Below are 21000 nucleotides of genomic sequence, written 5' to 3' on the forward strand. Positions count from 1 at the left end.
AGGCGCCCTCCGAGGCGCTTTTGAGGCGGTTGAGGCGTCTTAAGTGAAATTTTTACTTTTTAGTATACATCTCAAATACTAATTCATTATAAATCTATCATATCTTATATAATAAAAAAACTAATATTAGCCATTTAACCTACCTCAAGTCATCCAGCATACTACAAACCACACATAGTAGGTCCTAAATTAATTCCAAGTATCATACTATCATTAACAAGAATCAAGATACAATAAAATGTGACTAAATAGTTAACACATAGAAGCATGAGCAAAACAAGTAGACCCTAGACATCATACCTTCATTAAACGTCAACAACACTAGCACCACCTACAACTCCATCTCTTTTACATCGTTGAGCTGTAGCCAAATATCCTCACAAGTAAAAGAAGAAAATGAAACAAAGCATATAGCCAAATATCTAAATAGAAAGTAATAAATATTTAAGCAAACAATCCCACTTCTATCTAAAATCTAAAGTCCAAATCCCAAATATAACAACACATCCATGTCCAAAATTCCCAATAAAAATCCACAATCCATATCCAAAATTACCAATAGGAAAGTATAAGTCAGCTAGTTATAATCATCATCAAGCAAATTGGTAGCAAGTGGGAGATCTTTTCGAAGAAGTTGTTGCTCTGAAGAGGTAGACCTCAAACCTTAATCATCTACAATGTTCATGTCATCATGCAAATCTTCCACTTCTTCCATGTCTCCCTCAGAGTCATGTTCCTCAACCACCCTCTCCAAAGACCTGCGACGTGAATAACATATATTAACTCCAGCAGATGTTGATTCACTTGGTTGACATCTCCTTTGTCTATTCTGGCCCTCAAGTGATGTAGATGCCCTTATAGCTCTATCAACAGTGCTCTATCAACAGTGCTCCAAGTAAGATCACCCTCAGGATGGACTAAATCATCAAGCTGATTAACCATCCACTCACTGCTCTAGTCAAGCTCATCAAGGAGTAGTGGATCATAATTTCTACTCTTTAATTGCCTTTCATTGAACCTTTCTTGAAAACGGCGATTATACTGACTAAAAACTAGATCATTCAACCTCTCATGTTCAAGCCTATTCCTCTTTCTTTGGTGTGAATCTGAATTCATAAGCAATTGAAAAGAATCCCAAGTCATTCTTCTAAATTTAAATTTAAAAGTGTTTTAAATACTTGAATCACTTAATACTTACAAACTCAAATGTGCTTCAATTCCGTTCACAACTAGAGGAAGAACAACAAATGCCTAGCATCCTCCGTGCAATCCTTGTAAACGCAAAAGCATTTCCTCTTTGTATCCCACCATGTAACTATAGTGTAATTCAAAAATTGCCCAAGAGATGAAGGTGGTGGGGATGTTATAAGTCCTCGTATGTTTTTACTTGTATCTCTTAGGCAATTTTTGCAGTGGTCTTAGTGCAATTCACAACATCCCCATATCCACCCACTAGATGTTGCTTCAATCTTCTAATTCCTCCTTTAAAGTTTTTGTTGCACAAAGTGCACCTGACTGTATTCATATTAGCCGCATCTAGCCAATACCCATATTTCCACCCTGGGTAATTTGACTTGGCCTTTCTCTTCGGGTCTTCCGAGGGATCATAACTACCTTCACCCCCACTAAGAATAGGCTGACTAGTAGTAGCCGTTGGATTATCAGTTGAGGTCATTGTAAATAACTAGTAAATATCTACAATAAAAAAAATAAAACATACACATATAATCAGCCAAAATAAAAAACAATAATAAAATTGATAATAATACCATATAATTTCAATTTTGCACCATACCCACACCATAATAAAAATCCTATGCATTCATCTAATCATTTCACTTGATGATAATCAAGCTTCTATTCCGAAAAAGAAGAAAAAATTATGAAAAAATTGGTTCTTCAGCAGTCTTTTTTTTTTGTGGTTTGAATTTTAACAAAAACTATAGAAAAAAAACATAGAAGCTAATAAACAACAATAATCAGTAGGCTAGAAGCTGGCCTCGGTTATACTAACAAGTTATAACATTGTTAAAACACAGAAGAAAAAAAAAAGGCACGCCGGTGACATACCGTTGCCTGAGATGGTGAACAAAATCACCAGACTTTACTAATTTAGTGATTATTAGTGTTCAACAAAATCTGTTAACACTTAACAGAGAAGAAAAAGAAAAACAGACGAAAGAAGAAGAAACATCCCAACCTTTTCCTGAGACAATTCAAAAATCCGCTGGATTCCACTGCCGCTGCAAGCCCGTTGCCACTTGGTCGCTACAAGCTTGCAACCGGAAAGGCATTTGTAATTTTGTGCCAGACTTTTTACGGGAAAAAAAAAAGCAGAAGAAAGAAGAAGAAAGTGAGTGACAACATCCACCTTTGCCTGAGATGTTGCCGCCGGAGTGTTGCTCCCGCTGCAACTTGAGAATGGTCACTGCAAGCGGTTTGTACTAGACATTTTAGAAAGGGAAAAAAAAAAAAAAGAAAAAAGAAAGAAGAAAGAAAGAAGAAGAACGTAAGAAAAAAGCATCCCAACCTTTGTTTAGATGTTGCGATGCAATGAATTGCTGGAAGTTGCTGCCGCTGCAAGCCTGCAACTAGGGTTGTTTTTTTATGAGGAAAAAAAATGTAGAAGTAAGAAGGAAGGTGTTGCTGGTGTTGTCGTCGATTGAGAGGAAGAGAGTAGCAAAGGCAGACAGGAAGAGAGAAGTTGGGGCTCAATATTTTGGGCTTCCACTCAACTGAGTCGAGTTTAATTCTCGGCTTTTTCCTCTTTTTTTCACTCAACAAATGATCCCATGTAACTCTTACATAAGCATTCAACCATTAGTAGATTCCCAATTGGAATCTAATTTCCAATTCATTTTCTGCCTTTGATTTGGAATAAAAAAGATTGTGGTTTTTAAAATCCACAAAGGCGGTCGTCTAGGGGTCCAATGCGTCTGAGGCGTCCAAGGCTTTTTGCCTCGAGCCCCGGAGCGACTGCCTTATGGACTCCAAGTGAGGCGTTACTTGCCTCAGGGTCTCTAGGAGCACTCGGATGCCTAGGCGACGGCTTGACAACTATGTTCAACACTGAATATTAAACATACTTGTCCATTCTTGAGTAGTGTCACTCACATTCCAATGAGTTGATTTTCCAGAACTGTTATACTTCAAATAATCACTATCCAAATTTAATAAATATGACAATCAATTCACGGGTCAGATGGGTCCTCTGTTACAGTTGATGAAGACTACATTAGGTGAAACAATGCTTCATAAACTCTTCTTGATTGGATTGCTGGATGAATCGCAAACAGTACCTCATGATGCTGCCAAATTAGAGCAGAAAATAGTAAATGCAGGCCTCCTTTGAAAGCCATAATCACAAGCCATAGTGAGAGGTCACCAAATCTAGTCAGCAAGCCTCAAACTGTGATAAACCATAGTCTATTGCCTTTGGCCTTGTCTTTTACCAACCAATATGACACTCCACGGTTCCATCAGTCTGTCACAGCAAGGGAACCATAGACTATCTCCCTTTTTCTTTATTTTGTTTCTTTCCTTTTCTTTTTCACCCTTCATCAAATTGTTGGCTGTTGTGACAGCCCCCTTCTCATTAATATCAGCATCTAGGGTGTGAAGAAGTAAAACCCCCACAAAAGTAGTTCTAATCAATCAAATAAAAACAATTATTATTTAAGATCTAGGTACAACTCAAATTAGAAAGTAAGGTACAGAAACTTCCTTAATTAGAAGGTCGACTTTATAAGGGATTCCTACTTAAATTTAATTCCAGTCCAAAAACTAGAAACTGTTATGTAGTAACAAGCTACTACCATTCATGGAGTGAACAGAAACAAATAAAAAAATCTTATGATAACCCTCAAACAATGCATGGTTGTTGATACTGTCCTGCGATTGTCGTCCAAAGATGGGCTTGATGGACTGGGCTGGCTGTTGGTCCTCATCCACTTCCCTTGATCTACAAAAGAAGGATATAGATGAGAAGGTTTATTGTTCCTCATTTGTATTTCAATCTCTCTCTCTCTCTCTCTCTCTCTCGTATTTTTGTATTGGATTTTCTTAATGAAAATACTATTAAAAAGTTACAAAAAGGTGCCATTTATTTTTTATCTGCTGCATACAAGGAAAGAGTGAACTTTGATTGTCTTAAGCTTACAGGGTCATGGACATCCTTAATCTGTTGGGAGAATTTTGGCATCTGTCAAACAAGTTATCTTGTTATTTTTGTTTCAGTGGTCTGAAAGGAGGAGGAATGATATTGCGGGATTGCTATCCTCTTTTTTAAGAGCAAACCTACAAGCTTATGATCCAATCTTTTCTATGACTTTGAGATACCTGATAAGGTCCTCTATCAACTCTAGTTGCCCAGATTTTCTGAAAGTTATTATTTCTGTGAAAGTTTATTATTTTTTATTATTGTTATTTGAGAAAATTGCACTAGCACCCCAAAATGGAGCCCTTAAAGGCACGACACCCCACTTTATGTTTAAAAAGCACAAAGACCCCTAAATTGGATTTTCATTGGATATATTTTTCCAATTTGTCATTGAAAACCTTTCAAACACTATTTATTATAGGGATATTTTCGAAAATAAACAATGATTTAACTGTTTTCAGTGTTAAATTTGACAAATATATCCAATGAGAATTCAATTTTGGGGTCTCTGTGCTTTTTAAACATAAAGTGGGGTGTCACTGCTTTAAGGCCTCCATTTTGGGGGGCCAGTGCAATTTGCTCTTATTTTTTTTAATGGATTCATAGATCGATTGTTTGAATATCGTGCAGCATACATAAGGGGTTTTGCTTTAGTCAGCACATTTCATCCCCTATTTCAGATCTTACTGAGAGGTTGCTCCTTGAGGAACGTGATCCACCAGCAACATCCCAGGAGAGCCTGTATGAAGTGCCTCCATTTGATGAGGTATGTACTTATAGAAAAAAAGAAAACTTTGTTATAGAAGACTTCTTAAGATTTATGTCAAGTTTTTTGTTTAAAATTTAGGTTGATATACAAGCCCTTGCACATGCTGTGGAGCTTACAAGACAAGGTGCAGTAGATAGCTTGCGCTTTGCGAAAGGCGATTTATACCAGGCATTCCAGGTTATATATCAATCTTTTGTCCACCACACTTTGTTGCTTCACTAAATTATTCCATCTTCATCTAATTAAATTATATTACAATTTTTAGCGGAAAAATGTTCATAATTTGCGCAGTAAATGTGGTTGTTTGTTCTTACTTTTATGTTTTGGTTTTTCCCTCAGAATGAGTTGTGCCGAATGAAACTGGATGTTGCAATGCTTGATGAGCTGGTTCACGAGTACTGTGTCTATAGAGGGATTGTGGACTCTGGTCTCGCATCACCATCTGGTGATATTTTTGCACTATTGCCTTTTTTCTTTTTCTTTTTCTCTTTTTCCCCCTTTTACCATTCAGTTACCTTTTGCAAATTTTAGTATCTTATGGAATTATACTCTGATTTCTCCAGCATCGGATATACAAACCCCAGGTAAATCGCAAAAGATGTATCATCCAGATCCTATGCTTAGCACCCCTCAAGATTGTGATTCGGTGAACATGGATTATCAAACCAGTAACCAGTCTGAAACTGCAACGTTCATTATTAGATCTGAAACAAGTGTTTCCCAAGAAGTCAATTGTGGAAATATGAGGACAGGTGGGGCTGATGTTGAGCTGCGATGCACAGATGAGCCAATAGGTAATCATGAAGACTGCAGTACTAGTGATGCACATCAATCCACTGTGCATAGAGGTTTTCAAAGGAATAGAAGTTACTTAACTGGAGAAAGGAGCAGACGCAAGCGTTGGAGAGGAAGAGTTGAAGAACTAGAAGTTAACTCTGATGATCCCTCTGCAGTAAGTTCATCTAGATTCTTTTCACATTTGCTTAGACCACCAGCACAAGTGGAGGAACAGGTGTCAAATCTATGAATTTATCACTCTAATTTTCTCATTTATTTCTTAACAAATCAATTCTTTTATAGGCTTCAATGAATTATTCTGCCCTTGAGCTTTTCAACAAGAGGAAGGATCATAAATATGAGATGGTGCTGGACATAAAGGAATTAGCTAGTAAAGGAATGGCTGCTGAGGTTGTTGAAGAAGTAAAATCATTCGACCCAAATTTTTTTGTGCAAAACCCTATTCTTTTATTTCATCTTAAGCAGGTAATCATAGTTGTTATACAAATCAATGGAATTGTTAGTTACTAACTAGAATTGATGAACCAGTCATTAAAAACTCTCACACTAAATTTTGCCTGCGGATACAGGTTGAATTTCTTAAACTGGTCCAGAGTGGTGATCATTCTAGTGCACTTAAGGTTGCTTGCTCTTATTTGGGTCCTATGGCCGCAAGTGATACAACTTTGCTGAAACCTTTGAAGGAAACTTTATCGGCTTTGCTTAAGCCTAATGAAGTTTCTCTAACAAAAGGCGGACCCCTGTCTGTTCTTGCAACGTCACTCCAAGTAAGATTTACTCATTAATATGCGAGTTTTAACTATTTAAGTTTATTTTCTGTTTAGCCCTTTCTGATTTATCCGATTTTCTTTCTTGTCTGAAATGCATTTATTTTATTCCTGAATGTTGATAACCATTAGTTTTTGTTGGATAGTCGATATAACTTATGTATGTGTGCTTTTGCTAACATTTACCATAAGTGACCCAGCAGTGAAGTGTACCTGGTAACAATGCACCGCAACTATTTCTAGTAACTTAAATGTTGCCCATTTTACAGTAGTATTCTTATGGATGGGTCAGCTCGACTCACTCTAGAAATTCAGGCGGTGAAGAACCACGTCATAGGCTAGATTTTGGTCCAATTGGAAAATATTTATCAGATTTTTTTTTTTTATTTGGTGTTATTTCTACAGTGTGATTTTTATTTTAGTTTATTTTTTGTTAAATTAATGTTGATAGTAGGAGCTCAAATCAGTTTGGAACTCTATCTGATTACCGATCACTATTAGTTTTGAGTTGATTTATATACTTGTACCTTAATGGTCGACTCAGACCCAAATTAATAGGAGTATTTTTTCTTGTCATGGCTAATGGTTATTCTATTTAGAGACCATTTGACCTCTTCATTCTCTGCCTGTTCTGATCTTGTACTCCTCTGTGTTTTCTTAATGTTCTATTTACTTGATCCTTTATACTTCTTTTTCCTCATACTCAATATTTTTTCTGTTTATACTTTTCCAAGCTTGAAGATCCCTGTGATTGGGGGATAGGATGAATGAACCCTAGGTTCAGGATAAACAACATTGATAAGAAGCATAATAATAAAAGGAAACTTTACCATTCAGTTGAGAGAGAATTCAAAGCCTATTGAACAACTTAAAATAAAGGTTAACTCATTCTTTTTTATTCAGGGGGAGGGGGTGGGTGTGGTGTGCTGAATATGGTTAACTAATGAAACCTAATCCCATGAGTCTACCTTCCTAAAGTGGTCATTAAAGTAAAAAAAAATGGATTAAAGGCTAAAGAAAGACATAATCTAACCTGGGCTTCTTTATGATAAAAGACCAGTTTAAGTAAGATATATCTCCACCAATCTCCACAGAGTGAAGAAATTAGACATTAAGTTCTGTAAAATCAAGGAATCAACTTTATGTGGAACTTCTGTCTTCAGGCCATAACAGCATTCTGGAAGATTTGGTGCTTTCTCTTCTAAGAACCTTGGTGGCTTGACAAACTCTGTGGCCTGTGTCTCTGAATCAACATAAAGCCTTGAATGTCAAACTACTCAATGAACCGCATACTCTGTTTCTTCAAGAACAACATCGTGTATGTTGATGGTTTCCCATGGAGTGTCCTCGATTGCCACCTATCTTCCTTTTGTCCAGCTTTGTTTCCTTTTATTTCTCCAACATGAACTTCTTCATGGAATCTTCGACTTTCTGATCTTCTGCCTTTGAAGCTCCAAAGATCTATCTATTCTGCATTATCAGCAATTTCTTGAATCTCTTCAATTTCATTCTCGACTTCAGGTTCTTCTGCATTGGATGGAGGTCTTCTCACTTTTCATGGAGATGCTATAGATGATTCTGGAGATCCAAAAATTGCTGCACTTGAGCCAGTCGTTCATCTAGCTCTTGGTCATATTTGATTCCCTAGATACTATTTGATCTGACAGATCCTTGGACCATGTCACCCAATTATTACGATGAAACTTGATCTCCTGTTCAGTTAGTATTTGTGGTAGCCGTAGCTCTAATGCCACTTTCATGGGAGGATCTGTAGGATGAAACCTAGGTTCAGGTTAAACAGCATAAATAAGGTGCATAACCATAAAAGTTAACCGTCTCCCTGAGTAAAATATGGGAGCATTATGATAGAATGTTTCTCCATTTAATGGATCCACAAAATCTTCTAGAAAGCATCCTTAGACAAGGAAAATATTGGACACTGTTCACGTGATGAACGGTGTTTTGGTCTTTTATCCCTCCATTCATGCTTCTTTTTAGAGTGGTGCCTTATTTGATGCTTTTTTAAATTAGCAAAAATTCACCTCATCATCAGACTAGGCTGCCTCTTGACAGCAGTGACATCCCACAAGCTTTTTGGTCTGGTTCTGGGGTGTCTTTCTACGGGTGGACTTGTGAAGTTGGATAGACATTCTCTCTCTTCATCTTGCGAGGAGCTTGTCCTAGAGTTGTTGAATCAGATTCACTTGATAAATCAACAAGTAGAATGCAGTGATTATCCTTCTTGTCTTTCGCCTATCATTTGTTCTGATACCAAATAATGCAAAGGTAAACCTCAAACTGGAGAAACCAACAGGGGAGTGATTGCAAGTTTGCAACTAGGATCAATACATTAATGAAGACAGAAATTAAATAACTAGAATGTTGTTGCTTTTTCTTCCCTTTTTTTTTTTTAAAAAAAAAAAAAAAAAAACTATCATTTGAATGAAGAGCATGAAGGATAAGAAGCCGTACAGATAGAAGATGGGGGTAGGAGGATGGGCTGTCTCTGCCTTAGGTTTCTCCCCAGTCTGTTGAACTGGGATTTTACTCCATGACTGAGGCTACTGAGCCACAAATTCAATTTCTCTGAAGTATTCTTTCTATTGCAATGAAAGGCTTATTTGTTGCTTGCCTAAAGCTTTGCAGAATAGGAAGTCATAAGAATAGAAGCTAAGCAACCAAAAATAGAAACTTCCTATAAACATCGTACTAGAAAGTTATAAATAGTGAGAGACTGGAATTACAAAGTACAAACTATCTAAAATCCTAGTGGAGTGAAACATGCTATTCACTCTAAAACTGAAAACAGAAACTAAGTTTTGGCAGCTTTATGTTGGAATCTTTTGATACTTGATCTTCCAGAAAGCATCACCAAACAAGGCAAATATTGGCTGTCAAAACATTTCTAATTGTTGCAGCCTCTATGATCCTAATTTGAACCAAGAGATTAGAATGGAGCTGCTGAAGATTATCCCAGCTTAGAAGATCAATCAACAATTTAGAGGAGAGAATGGGGAATATAATTTAATGAAAGAAGGAAATAGATTTGAAACTGGAAACAGAGAAATAAGAAGAATTCAAGTAGAAAAAGTGTTGCATTATAATAGAACATAGACAAGAGACTTAAAGAAGAGAAAACAGTACTTTGTCAGAGAAGGAAATAGGGAATTCAGGGGGGAGGAAAGGACAATTTGAACTCAGCCAAACTCTTGAAAAGCTGGACTTCATTCATTCTATTGTAGAAGGGGTATATTAATTTATAAGTTTCAAATAATAGAAATATAAATTACGTGCAGAAAGAGGTGAATAAAAAGAAAAAAGAAAGAAAGAATGCTCTAGGAAAAAAATGATTAAAAACGGGAACAGAAATTTGAGGTAGTTACTTGGCCTCCAGGACACTGTTAAAGTGATACTTGAAAGAGGGTCGTGTTGATTGCTGTGTTGGAAACTAATTTTCTACTATTCCTCAAGGCTATGTTTTTCGTTTTTATAATATAGCCCATTACAAATAGAATACTAAAAACTATGACCCAAACCTTAATACCATCAGTGGCCTAATTTTATACCTGAAAACTAATGAAGCGTAGGATGATTTTCCTTAGGTTTCAAATATAGATTGTTTGTACATATCTATGTTACTTTTGCAACAACTTTCTTGTATGGCTCTGCAGTTTGGTTTCTGGCTTAGTACAGGGAGGCATACTGTTTCTTTTGATGAAAATGTGTAGAATTCTATAATCCATGCGGCATCTCTTAATTTATCACTCTGAACTCATGTAGGCTGCAGTGGGTCAGAGGCTTGGCATTGAAGAACCACAACTAATGAAGATAATAAGAGCAACACTTCATACTCATAATGAATGGTTCAGACTCCAAATGTGTAAAGACCGTTTTGAAGGACTTCTCAGGATTGATTCGTTTAAAGAAATCAATACTCCTTTACTTACTGATGCAACCTCAAAGACAAATGGTGATACTTGCAGTAATGAGTCTTCCCAACTAAGTCTCTCCTCAACGGGCAGGATGCCTGAAGATGGTGGAAGCCCAAATCTATTGCCATGTAGAGATGTCACCTGTGATGATAATGCTATACTCAAAGTGATGGTGAGTCATCCATTCTCCTGATACATAAATATTTTTGTTGTATTCTCTACTGTGGCACATCAGTGGAACTTTGATATCTCTTTTGGATAGTGTTAAATGCCAATGTTCAATGTGATGGATAAAAGTAGTCTTTTTCATTTGGAGTTTTTGAGTTTTGCTTATTCTTCATATAGTGGGGGGGGGGGGGGGGAGGGGTGTTGGTGGCGGCTTGTAACAGTTTGATTTTAGTAGGTGTGTGCCGGACCCAGTTTTAGCATTTCTAACATGATCATAAAGAGAACCTTGTGTCTATGTGAGCAAGAGTAATTGTGCTGACAATGAATGGTACATCTATTTGAATTTGGGTTTGATGCCTATCCTCCATTTTGAATCTTTCTTTCTTATCCCTGCAGTAGTCTTTCCTTCACGTAGGACAGTAACCTTCTCACATTCTTCTCCTCTTTATTCTTTCCTTTCCTCATGGCTGCTAGGACGTAAAACCAAGAAGCTCAGACCCGGTTTTGTCAGGAATAAACCAGATCCAGGTTTACGGAGCCAGCCAATCTATCCACTCATTGCTGTATTAGATTCTATGATCGGCTGGCTGTGTCTCTATGAATTGAATGATTTTTTTTTTTAACTGTATCATTTGATTGGCAGATGATGCCATATAAAACATAGAAGTGGGCCTATTCTAGTGGAATCTACTGGGTTTTGTTTTTATCAGGCCCAACATTAATGGACTAGGAGGCTGGAATATGGGAGTTACTTTATTAGTCAAATATTGGAGTTAAATAATTTCATTAAAGGGTTTCAGTTGGCTGGATTATGCTTTGTTAAGCCAGTGTTATTTTTAGCTACATACCTTCTTAGGCCGAGTTGTAGTACTAGTATACTGCTTTCAAGGTAAGCTATCAGCTAGAGTGGTTTTAGGCTTAGTTCGGTTCCTGACTTCCTGTTGAAAGTTGGAATAGGCTTTCCTGGGAAGCAAGGGATGACTGTACCAAGACCCTGTATTAGCAGGAGCCTTGTGCTCTGGGACGATGAAAACAGCCTCCCAAAAATTTCTCAGGTAAGACAGTGTAGGAAAATTCTCCACTGGACTCCACTTGTGCGGCAGCCTTTGGCACTGGGTTTGCCCTCATGCTCTGGGACACTCTTTTTTTAATGCAGGAAAGCTCCTAATGGGATACCAAGTCAGTGATTTGGATGGGATTCTTGATGCATTTTTCAGATGTTTCTATTTTTTTCCCCTTACGCCTTTATCAGTAATCAAAATCTGGATCATTTTTCTACTTTAAATTTCTGTGTATATTCTTTAGTGGCTTAAAGGTGTTACCTTTAGATTGACAAATAGAGATTGACCCATTCCTCATTCCTGTAAAATTTTTGGAATTGTTTTTGAACATCAAAACTTAAATCTTTCTCTTCGTTTCTTGAATTCCTACCTCTACAAGCCACTGAATTCAAATCTTCTTGCATACATGGCCATCATGGTTTTTGTTCTGAACCACAAACATTTGTGGTTCCAAACTTTGATTTTGACAAGTTTTTCTTGGACTCTTGTATGACTAGTATGATTTCAGAAAACCCAGTTTACGATCCTGTTTTCATTTTCTAATTTCAGAGTGAGTTATGCTTATAAACAAGAAGGCAACCCTGTCATTCCTGTCATTATTATTGACTAATGCCTCATCAGCCAACATTTCTTGCTTTTATTGTTATATCGGGAGTTACTATAAGTATTGCTTGACATAAAATAAATAGTAGATTTGTCTTTTGTTGAATCTTTTTCACAGCTCACTATAAAACTTGATAAGCTGATGATTTTTTACCCATGTTTATGGTTATCCACATCTCAACTAATCGATGATGGCTTCATCCTTCTGATGGGATGTTATGGTTTAAGGGTGGCATCTTCTGCCTGGAGAATGATTGAACAGGATTCGTATTTCTTGTCAGGAATAGCTAGCCTAGGTGATTCAACCCAGGGTTTAGGGTTGGATTTTAGGATCATCTAAAGTAGAACCAGCACACAATAACCACTTACAGGTGTTTCGGCTAGGGTTTTAGGGGCAAATTAGGGTTTCAGCTAGGGTGAGAGAGGAGCTAGGCTTGCAGGTTCTGCAGGTCAGAACTGTCTCCTAGGATTATTCCTCAACTGGAATAGTATCTACTGGGGAAAATTAAGAAAATTCAGATTTCTGGAAATTCTAAAAATTCTGCAAATCCAAGGAAGAAAATGAATTGCAGGTCTCTCAGAACTTAGGGGAATAGGGCTGCTTTGAGGAAGCTAAGAGTAAGGATGAAATCCCAAGGCTTGGGCGATCCTAAAGAGGGTACAATAGGGTGTTTGGGGCTGGAATGAGGGGGTCCTAGCTGGTTTGGGATCTGAAAACGTGGGGAAGAAGGAGAAGGGGGATGGTTTCTAGGGTTTGGGAAAGAGGCTGGAGTTGCAAGAACCTGAAGGGGAAGGGGCTGAACTTACTTGTATGTTGAGAATGGAAGGCTATGAATGTTGCTTGAGTGCTTGAAGTAGAAGTAGAATTTGAAAATTGCAGAACACTAGCTTAAAACCCAGCTGCAGGTCACCCTCCCTAGGATCCCACGACTTAGCTCAAGTCTTTCTTAAATTCATAATCTTCATTCACTCAAAACTGAGGAATTACATTGAAATATTAGCTATTTATAGCCACCTAACCCAAATAGACTCAAACAATGAAACTTGGTTCCCAAGTAACCAAGACTTGACAGTTTAGGACTCAACTATGAATTCTCTACTAAATGGGAATCCAATTACTTACCAAAACTGGACTTTCTAAAATAAAAACCCTATCACACTAACAAACAAATACCAAAATTACTTAACATTAGGACTCCCAAATAGGAAATAAAAAACAGAATTATTTTCCTAATATAAAACTGGACCTGGTCAAACTAATTTAGCTCGGTCTAGGGGTCGAAAATGATCGTTCTACCCCTGGACACAATTCGGCCCCCATTGGTTTGGCCCAACTTCTGAATGGGCTTGGGTCCCTTTCTTGGCTCTTTAGGGCTGGCTGGGGGCTGGATACATCTCTACGCTTTTCCTATAAGAGTTATAATCTTCTTTCGAAGGACTGATGTACAGGGTTTAGGACTTCAGACTTGTGTTTCTGTAGGAGCAGCCTAGTGCAAAAACTAGATTCAATAAAATGACACTCTAAAGAAAGAACAGTGATAGGGCCTATTACAGAACAGTCATTCTGCAGTTCATTCTTTCAGGAATTAGGTAATGAGAGTACCAGTTAGATGAGCATGTCAGTTTCCATATGCCTGAAAAGCTTGTCATATTCTCTCTTTCTCTTTGTTCTACTGCTGAATCGTTTCTGCTATTAATATTAACTTAACCTGAGTTCTTTTCATGCTGTTCTGGGACTTCCCAGAATCCTGTACTATATCTCCAGCCTGGAATTTCCCATCAAAAGTAGGATTTTTAGATTCTAGGAATCTGACCACTGGACTTGGTTTGATTTTGAGTATTATATTCTCCTGCCTGAATAGAGTACTTGATCAGATCTGGACTTCTTGACCAAATTTCTACTTAAATCTTATACTTTGTTCAACTATGATTTGAATTATCATTTGATTTTGGTATTTGGTCCTTATGGCTTTTTAGAAACTCATCAGCAAAGCTTGTTATCCTCTTCTTCTTCCTTATAGTTTGTGTCACCTATTTTGTGTAATTTGAGTCCTAATATCATTATTGAGCTCATTAGCCAGTCTACTTTGGGTCTTCTGGTCCCTGGCTGCATTGGCAACCAGGTTAACACAGATCATTGTTTATTGAGTAGATAAATCTCTAACCCCCCAAAAAGATAAATCTATAACTATTCTTTTCTTAAGCCAGACACTTAGGTAGCCAGTGTAATGTTTACCTTCATAATATTTATAGGGTGCCAAAATTAGTGTCAATCGGAAAACAGTGGTACTTCCTTGTGGTTTGCAATGATGAACATTCTATCCCCTTTTTTTTCATGTTTAAAGGTGAGGTGAAGAGGGGATTAGGGAGCATTTTGATTAGCAAGTGTTCATTTATTGTCAGAAAGTTCATTCTGCAGCTTTTTCTCCTGAATATTTAAACATTTGCTTGGAAAAGCTGAATCTCTTTTTCATTTTTCTATCGTGGGTTTTGTTTTTCTTCTGGACCGTTGCAGGAATTTCTTGCTTTGCCGAGGGCCGATGCAATCAGTCTTCTAGCACAATACAATGGAAATGCTGAGGCTGTCATACAACAAATGTTTGGATGAATACATTGTAGGCAACTCTATCCTATTTACTCTAATTTTTCATTATTTTAATTGAAAATTTATTTAATTCAAGCTTGTGTCATAGCCATTATCTCATATTCTCATGCTTATTAGTATATACATATGGGCTTGTTGAGCCATGTAATTAATATCATCTGCTTTCTGTGGCCACCATCTTGTACAATATCTTCTATCCAGAATATGGTTTTTATTTTTCTCCCCCAAACTAGATGTAAACTTTGCCCCTAATAAAACAAAAAGAAGATAACTGGATTGATTCAAATCTTTTTTTTTTTTTTTTTTTTTTTTTATATTTAATAAAATATGGATTGATTGCTTTTACTACTCATTCTTCTTGGAGGAACTGCCTCATTATATTGGCTATGCTAGATTTATATTATTCGCCTCTCCAGATTGCCTAAAGAGCCATGGCTCATCTGATTACTGTTGGTGTTGGTGTTGAAGGAGTGCCTATCATGAACATCAAAAAGCTCCTAGGGAGCTAGTCCACATTCTCTGCTTCTTGACGTGCTGCGTTTTATGTACTTCTCAGCAAATATGCTAATCCATGGTTGATATCCAGGCTTGGTTTTTGAGTTCCAGATCAGTTGTGGACTGCTAAATTGGTTTTTGCCATGGCGATGCAACTTCTAGATGATGCAGATCCAAGCTTTTCTTGCCTAAATTTGTACAGCTCATTGGTGACATTCACATTCTTGCCATTAAGGCTATTCTTTAGCTCTTTTCTATTATCCTTGGTCAAAGAGATTGATCGAAGCACAGCTACATGTTTCAGTACAAACACTTCTAGTTTTACGTGCAAAAAATATTGTTCTCCATTGAAATAATCAAAATCACTGGGATCCGGCTACCTTGTAACAATCCTTTTACATTCAAGATCCAAATCAAAAGATCTACAAGGTGTTGTACAGGGCTTCAACTGGATTATCAATTTGGAACGGGAACAAAAAAAAGGGAAAAAAAAAAAACCCATTTTTTCTTCGTCTTGTCAGGGAATGCCATTTCAGTCATTTTTCAGTTAATCCCAACGTACTCACCTATCAAAATCTTCCATTTACATTAATTTCTGGAAATGTTCCACTAATATTGGGAAGAAAATGAATATTGTTCCATTGGGAGGTAATGTGCAGTCCAATCACGTCAGGGGTTTGAGAATTAGGAAGGGAGAGACATAAAAAAACAGTCTTGATGAAATAGGAAATTTATCAGGTCCATTTCCTTGCAGATGTGTGACAAGTGTTCTAACATCACATCAAATGGTGGAAATTCATTTACAGGTCACATCGATTGACTAACTGATCTGATCTGTAAATGAAATTCTACCATTTGATGTAATATTGGGACACTTGTCAGTCTAGGGGTGTCAACAGTGTTGTTTGAAGCGGTTTCGGGCCGGGCTTAACGGTTTCGTCTGAAAAACCCCCAGCCCAAACCAGCCCATTTAAAAGATAACAGTTTCGGTGCGGTTTCGGTTTGTTGCGGTTTGGGTTCGGGTTTGGCCTAATGGTTTGGATTCGGTTTGGACTAAATTAAAAATCAATATTGAAATTTATTTTTATTTTTTCCTCAACTCCAAATCCTAGTTTCTCACATACAAAACTACAAAAGATAGAGGATGAAGAATCCAAGTAGATCCAACGATAAGTGATGGCGTTAGCTTGATCCAAACCATCCTCCATGGCTCCACCCTCAAAAATAAAGAATTTAGATTTTTCTATCATGTGTAGACCAACCTCACAATTTTCACCCAATGAAATTGAATTTGTAAGAGTTAAGAGTTATCAATTAAGACTTTTAAATTTTAAAATAATAAAACTAAATGAAATTTGAAAATTAAAAAGTTAAAAGTTAAAACTTAAAACTTAAACCGTTAAACTTGTTAACACTCAACTCTCAACTACTCAAACTCGAGTCTCAACGTCTCAAACACCGAAATTCATGGATCATTAATTACATTTAAACAATACAAAAAAAAAAATTAATTACATTTAATATTTTAATTTTATTTCTGTAAAAGACTAATGGGTTGACGGGGCACAGGGCTGGGCTGGGCCGGGCCAGCCAGAAACCGTTTGGGCTGAGGACCCTCAGCCCAATTACGGCCCATTAAGGATCGGTTCGGGCTATAACAGGCCAGTTCGGTCCGGTTTTAACTGTTCTGGTTGAAAATTGACACCCTACTTGTCACACATCTATCCATTTCCTTGTAAGAAATTGACCTAATATTGGTCCGATGAAACATGGTCAAAAGTCATCGATTTTTAATCCCAAAAATCAAAGAGGATCATGGCTTTAGAATAGCATTGTTCACACCATCTCTACTTGTGTCATTCACCAGTCGCTTTCCTTAAGACGTAATTCGCCCTCGCTGAAAGTGCTATGAGGTACCGACGAACCGTCTCCCAGAATACAAAGAAGCCCAACTCAAAGTTGTTTTCCCAAGTTTTGCAAAGCACAGACAAAAATTTGGATTTTCTTCTTACTTGTTGTTGAGAAACTAGAGGGCATTTATAGGCATTGAGGTACCTCTACTGAACCATTCATGACTCTGTTCGTATGGGTGCACCTCTCTGTAGGGATACAAATGTCGGCGTTCAGATCTAATCCGTTGGATCATTCAGCCGCACGATCTAATGCTCCAGATTGAACCATCGAATAGATATTTATGAATCTACCAAAAGCGCCTAAATAGCCCACTACCAGCGCTCGCGCGCTCGTACACTGCACACGCATTGGCGTATCTTATTATTATAAATCAAAGTTAATAGGCAGTACCTATTAATTAATTGGATTTTGATATCTCAATTTCAAATGTGGGACTATATAAAAAACACTTTCCTAAAATAAATAAAGGAAAGTTTTCCGCACTTATAAATCCAATAAAATGAAATGTTTATTATTCTATTATATTAAAATAATACAACAACCTTGACCTCAGGCCACAACTGTAGTCCACCGACCATTGTGCCAAGGCTCGCCCCTTGAAGGACTGGTTCAGTACCATCCCTAATTGAAGATTATCAGAGAAACATGCCTACTACATCTAAGAAGGCTATGACAGTCTTGTTCGAAATTAATTATTGAAGTTGATGGATCAGAGGAGACAAGTCCCAAGTCCAAACAAAATAAGCCATGGACTAACACGTTTTTTTTTTTTGGGGGGGGGGGGGGTGGTTGGAGGCCGGAGGGCTGAGGAGTAGGGAGGGCAGGGGAGGGGAAACCCACACAATGACCAGGTCTAATCACCTAACATTCTTCAGAATAAAATTGAGTACCATGCTATTTATGGATTGGCTCTTCTCAAAGTGGATGAGGTTCCCAAGCAAACAAAGCAATACACCTGGTATGTTTTTCTTTTTTCTTTTTATTATTATTATTTTATTTTATTTATTTATTTATTTATTTTTATGAATGAATAATTATACTAAAACAACAAAACAATACAAAGGAGAGAATGGGGGGGGGGGGGGGGAGCACTAGGCTCTAGAAGGAGGGATACAGAGGAGAGATGAGACCCCAAGAATTAACAATCAACCTATATAGGGTTGTCAGTCAATAATAGGGGGATGGGGGAAAGAGAGCACTCTAGCAGTAACATCAAAATAGATGGCTTTCTAAATCAAGTCTAAGGATCGAGATTTGGAAGTCCATCTTTTGAGATTGCGCGCTCCCACCATATGCGGTGGATGGTAGTATTAAAGACTAGTTTGTCTAATTTATCACAAATTGAATTACAGACAAAGTTTCTCAAAATCCAAGTCCAGTCACAAACAAACCCATAGGAGAGCCTCGTTCGGGGTTGGGAAAAATGAAAAGTTTTAAGGAACAACGAAGAAGCAAGCAGATCGGATAGTGACACTACCAGATCTGCACTTTATTATATTCTAATTTGATTTGATAATATTCTATTAGATTTTGTGAAATTAGGTGGATTTGAATAGTTCCCGAACATGCTATTTGATACAAATTCTCCTACATGGTTATGTAAGTTTGATGCGGATCAATTACACTTCTGGATCCGACTGAGCCTCCTCTCGTATCCGGGACTATGAATCCTGCAAGAAAGGTTAGATGCGGGCCGGCTTGTGTGCCGGGCAGCCGCCTCCGATGGCAAAGTCAGATAATGAACAGAGTGAGGTCTCGTGCAAAAGCTACACAAGATTATACTCAGAGTGTATTGGATGCTTACCGGAGGAGTATGTCTATGCTTTTATACTGTAAGTGTTACCTTTTATGTATATGGTAAGTCAGCCCGACGAAGGCCGTTATTTCTCCTGAGATCAAGCCTTTCTGCTATTGGTTTGAGCACGATCGCCGACGGAGTTGACTTTCTCAATAAGGAATGACTGCCTTATTTGTTGAGCGTGATGTGCGCTTTGGCCAACTCAATTGGTTATGTCCTGGTTGAGTGTGGAGCCCCACTCGGGCATAACCTTTGATATAGGAAGAATGTGCCAATGAGATGGCCCGTCTGGATGTGTTCAGTCCGGGTTACACCCGGTTGGGTATAAGCTTCCCGTATCAAAGTTGATTTGATCTGAATTTTTGACCACTAGTTGATCCATATTATTTTTATTGATGAGGATTTAGATTAAAACTTGAGAGTTCGAGGAGAATCGAGGGGCTTAGCTGGTTTATATATAGAGTATTAGTAATTCCAAACATAGATAATGTATACTTTTCCTACACCAAATTTGAAGGAAAAGCTTCTCCAAAAATTTTAGGAGGTTTATGGATTGGATGGTCCAGTCACAGCCCACTTGTGCTATCACATAATAGGCTTTGCAAAGGCAAAGGCTGCAATTTTTTATAAATGCACACGTTAAGTTCCATAAGATATATGACAATACTTTATATAGTCAAAAAGGTAGGTAGGTATATTAATACAAAATGAGGAAGGGAACATATAAGATTGGAGTGTGAATTTGGTGAATGATTAATCCAATGTTCTTTAGATATCTAGAAATACAACGAACTAGGCCACTCTCTTGCTTAGAAGAGTGTTAGTTTTTGGTTGTTACTAGAACCCACAATATTGTAGCAGATGTTCTAGATAAGAGGCCCAATTGGTTGAAGGTACAATTGTTTGATCACTATCCACTCCCTGGCTTAGTGATTGTAATCCTGGTGCCTTAATTTTGCCTTAATAAATGGATTTCCTACCAAAAAAAAAAAGACAAACTAGACCACCATAGAAAATTGTCAAGCTTTAGAATTATGCATTCCTACATTTTAAGGGGTATGAGTAATTCCTTCTATTAACCAATGCCAATAAAATATATTTATTATCATTACCTCATGAGTAACAAATCAGGAGTCCAAAGTTTTATGGGGCCGAGCCTTTCCCTTATATGTATGCACCGGTTAGTTGTGGATTACTTAAGATGCACGTGAGTTAACTTAGATACCTCCAATTTCGGGGGAAAATGAACAAGAAACTTTCTATTTAGGAAATGCCGTCTTCATTTGATGGTTACAATTTTATATTGGACTCCTCTCCAACTTCCATCCATTCTAACTATCTTTGACTTTACACTAACAAGGGTGGAATGACTGCACTACCTTGACCTGAAATCCCTACTTTGAATGGGGTCCACTACTTTGTACGAGTGACAAGAATTCAAGAGTTCCATTCCACCACTTCTAAAACAGTGCGGTTAACTTAGTTGACAAAGATCAACGCCAAATAACATGAAGTCAAGAGTTTGAGTTTCCTTAAGGCCAAGAGCGAAATCTATCATATGTATGATAGTTATCCCCCATTGTTTATAATGTTTTCAGGTCCAAGAAAGGAAGAAAAAAAAAATCATTTTCCAAACATGCATCTCAAATTCTCACATACATTCACTATATAACCAAATCATGTAATCCCAAATAATCTCTTGAAAGCATGAATCACAATTGGAGCATAATCAGCCAGGTACATTCACTATATAACCAAACCTTAGAACTTGAAGTAGATCCCATCTATTCTAATATTCAATAAAAGAAAATCTATGAGGTCACACACACACACACACACACACACACACACACACACACACACACACAAGATCATTATATTAAGCGAAGAAGAAATATTAATAATACATCAATTAATACCTTATAAGGAAC

At 37.4% G+C, this 21000-nt stretch overlaps 1 protein-coding gene across 3 annotated transcripts in view; it reads left to right on the forward strand.

The window, feature by feature from the left end:
* Window positions 1–16066, forward strand: part of LOC149015329 (Ran-binding protein in the microtubule-organising centre protein) — a 30781-nt gene extending 14715 nt beyond the window's left edge. Inside the window, exons 4-13 of one of the 3 annotated variants that reach the window (XM_089156939.1) lie at window positions 4237–4346; window positions 4790–4925; window positions 5007–5105; window positions 5268–5373; window positions 5492–5880; window positions 6009–6191; window positions 6296–6493; window positions 10274–10597; window positions 14773–14872; window positions 15279–16066. In XM_089156939.1, the coding sequence (XP_089013065.1) occupies window positions 4237–4346; window positions 4790–4925; window positions 5007–5105; window positions 5268–5373; window positions 5492–5880; window positions 6009–6191; window positions 6296–6493; window positions 10274–10597; window positions 14773–14865 (1638 nt within the window). In that variant the 3' untranslated portion in view covers window positions 14866–14872; window positions 15279–16066. Of the gene's footprint in view, window positions 1–4236; window positions 4347–4789; window positions 4926–5006; window positions 5106–5267; window positions 5374–5491; window positions 5881–6008; window positions 6192–6295; window positions 6494–10273; window positions 10598–14772; window positions 15162–15278 lie in introns of those variants that run through there. The other 2 variants (XM_089156938.1, XM_089156937.1) reach the window with 2 other exon arrangements.
* The last annotated feature ends 4934 nt before the right edge of the window (window positions 16067–21000 follow it).

Source organism: Hakea prostrata, chromosome 5, assembly GCF_041222555.1.
Source record: "Hakea prostrata isolate BN-2017 chromosome 5, UWA_Hpros_2, whole genome shotgun sequence".
Taxonomy (NCBI): Eukaryota; Viridiplantae; Streptophyta; class Magnoliopsida; order Proteales; family Proteaceae; genus Hakea; species Hakea prostrata.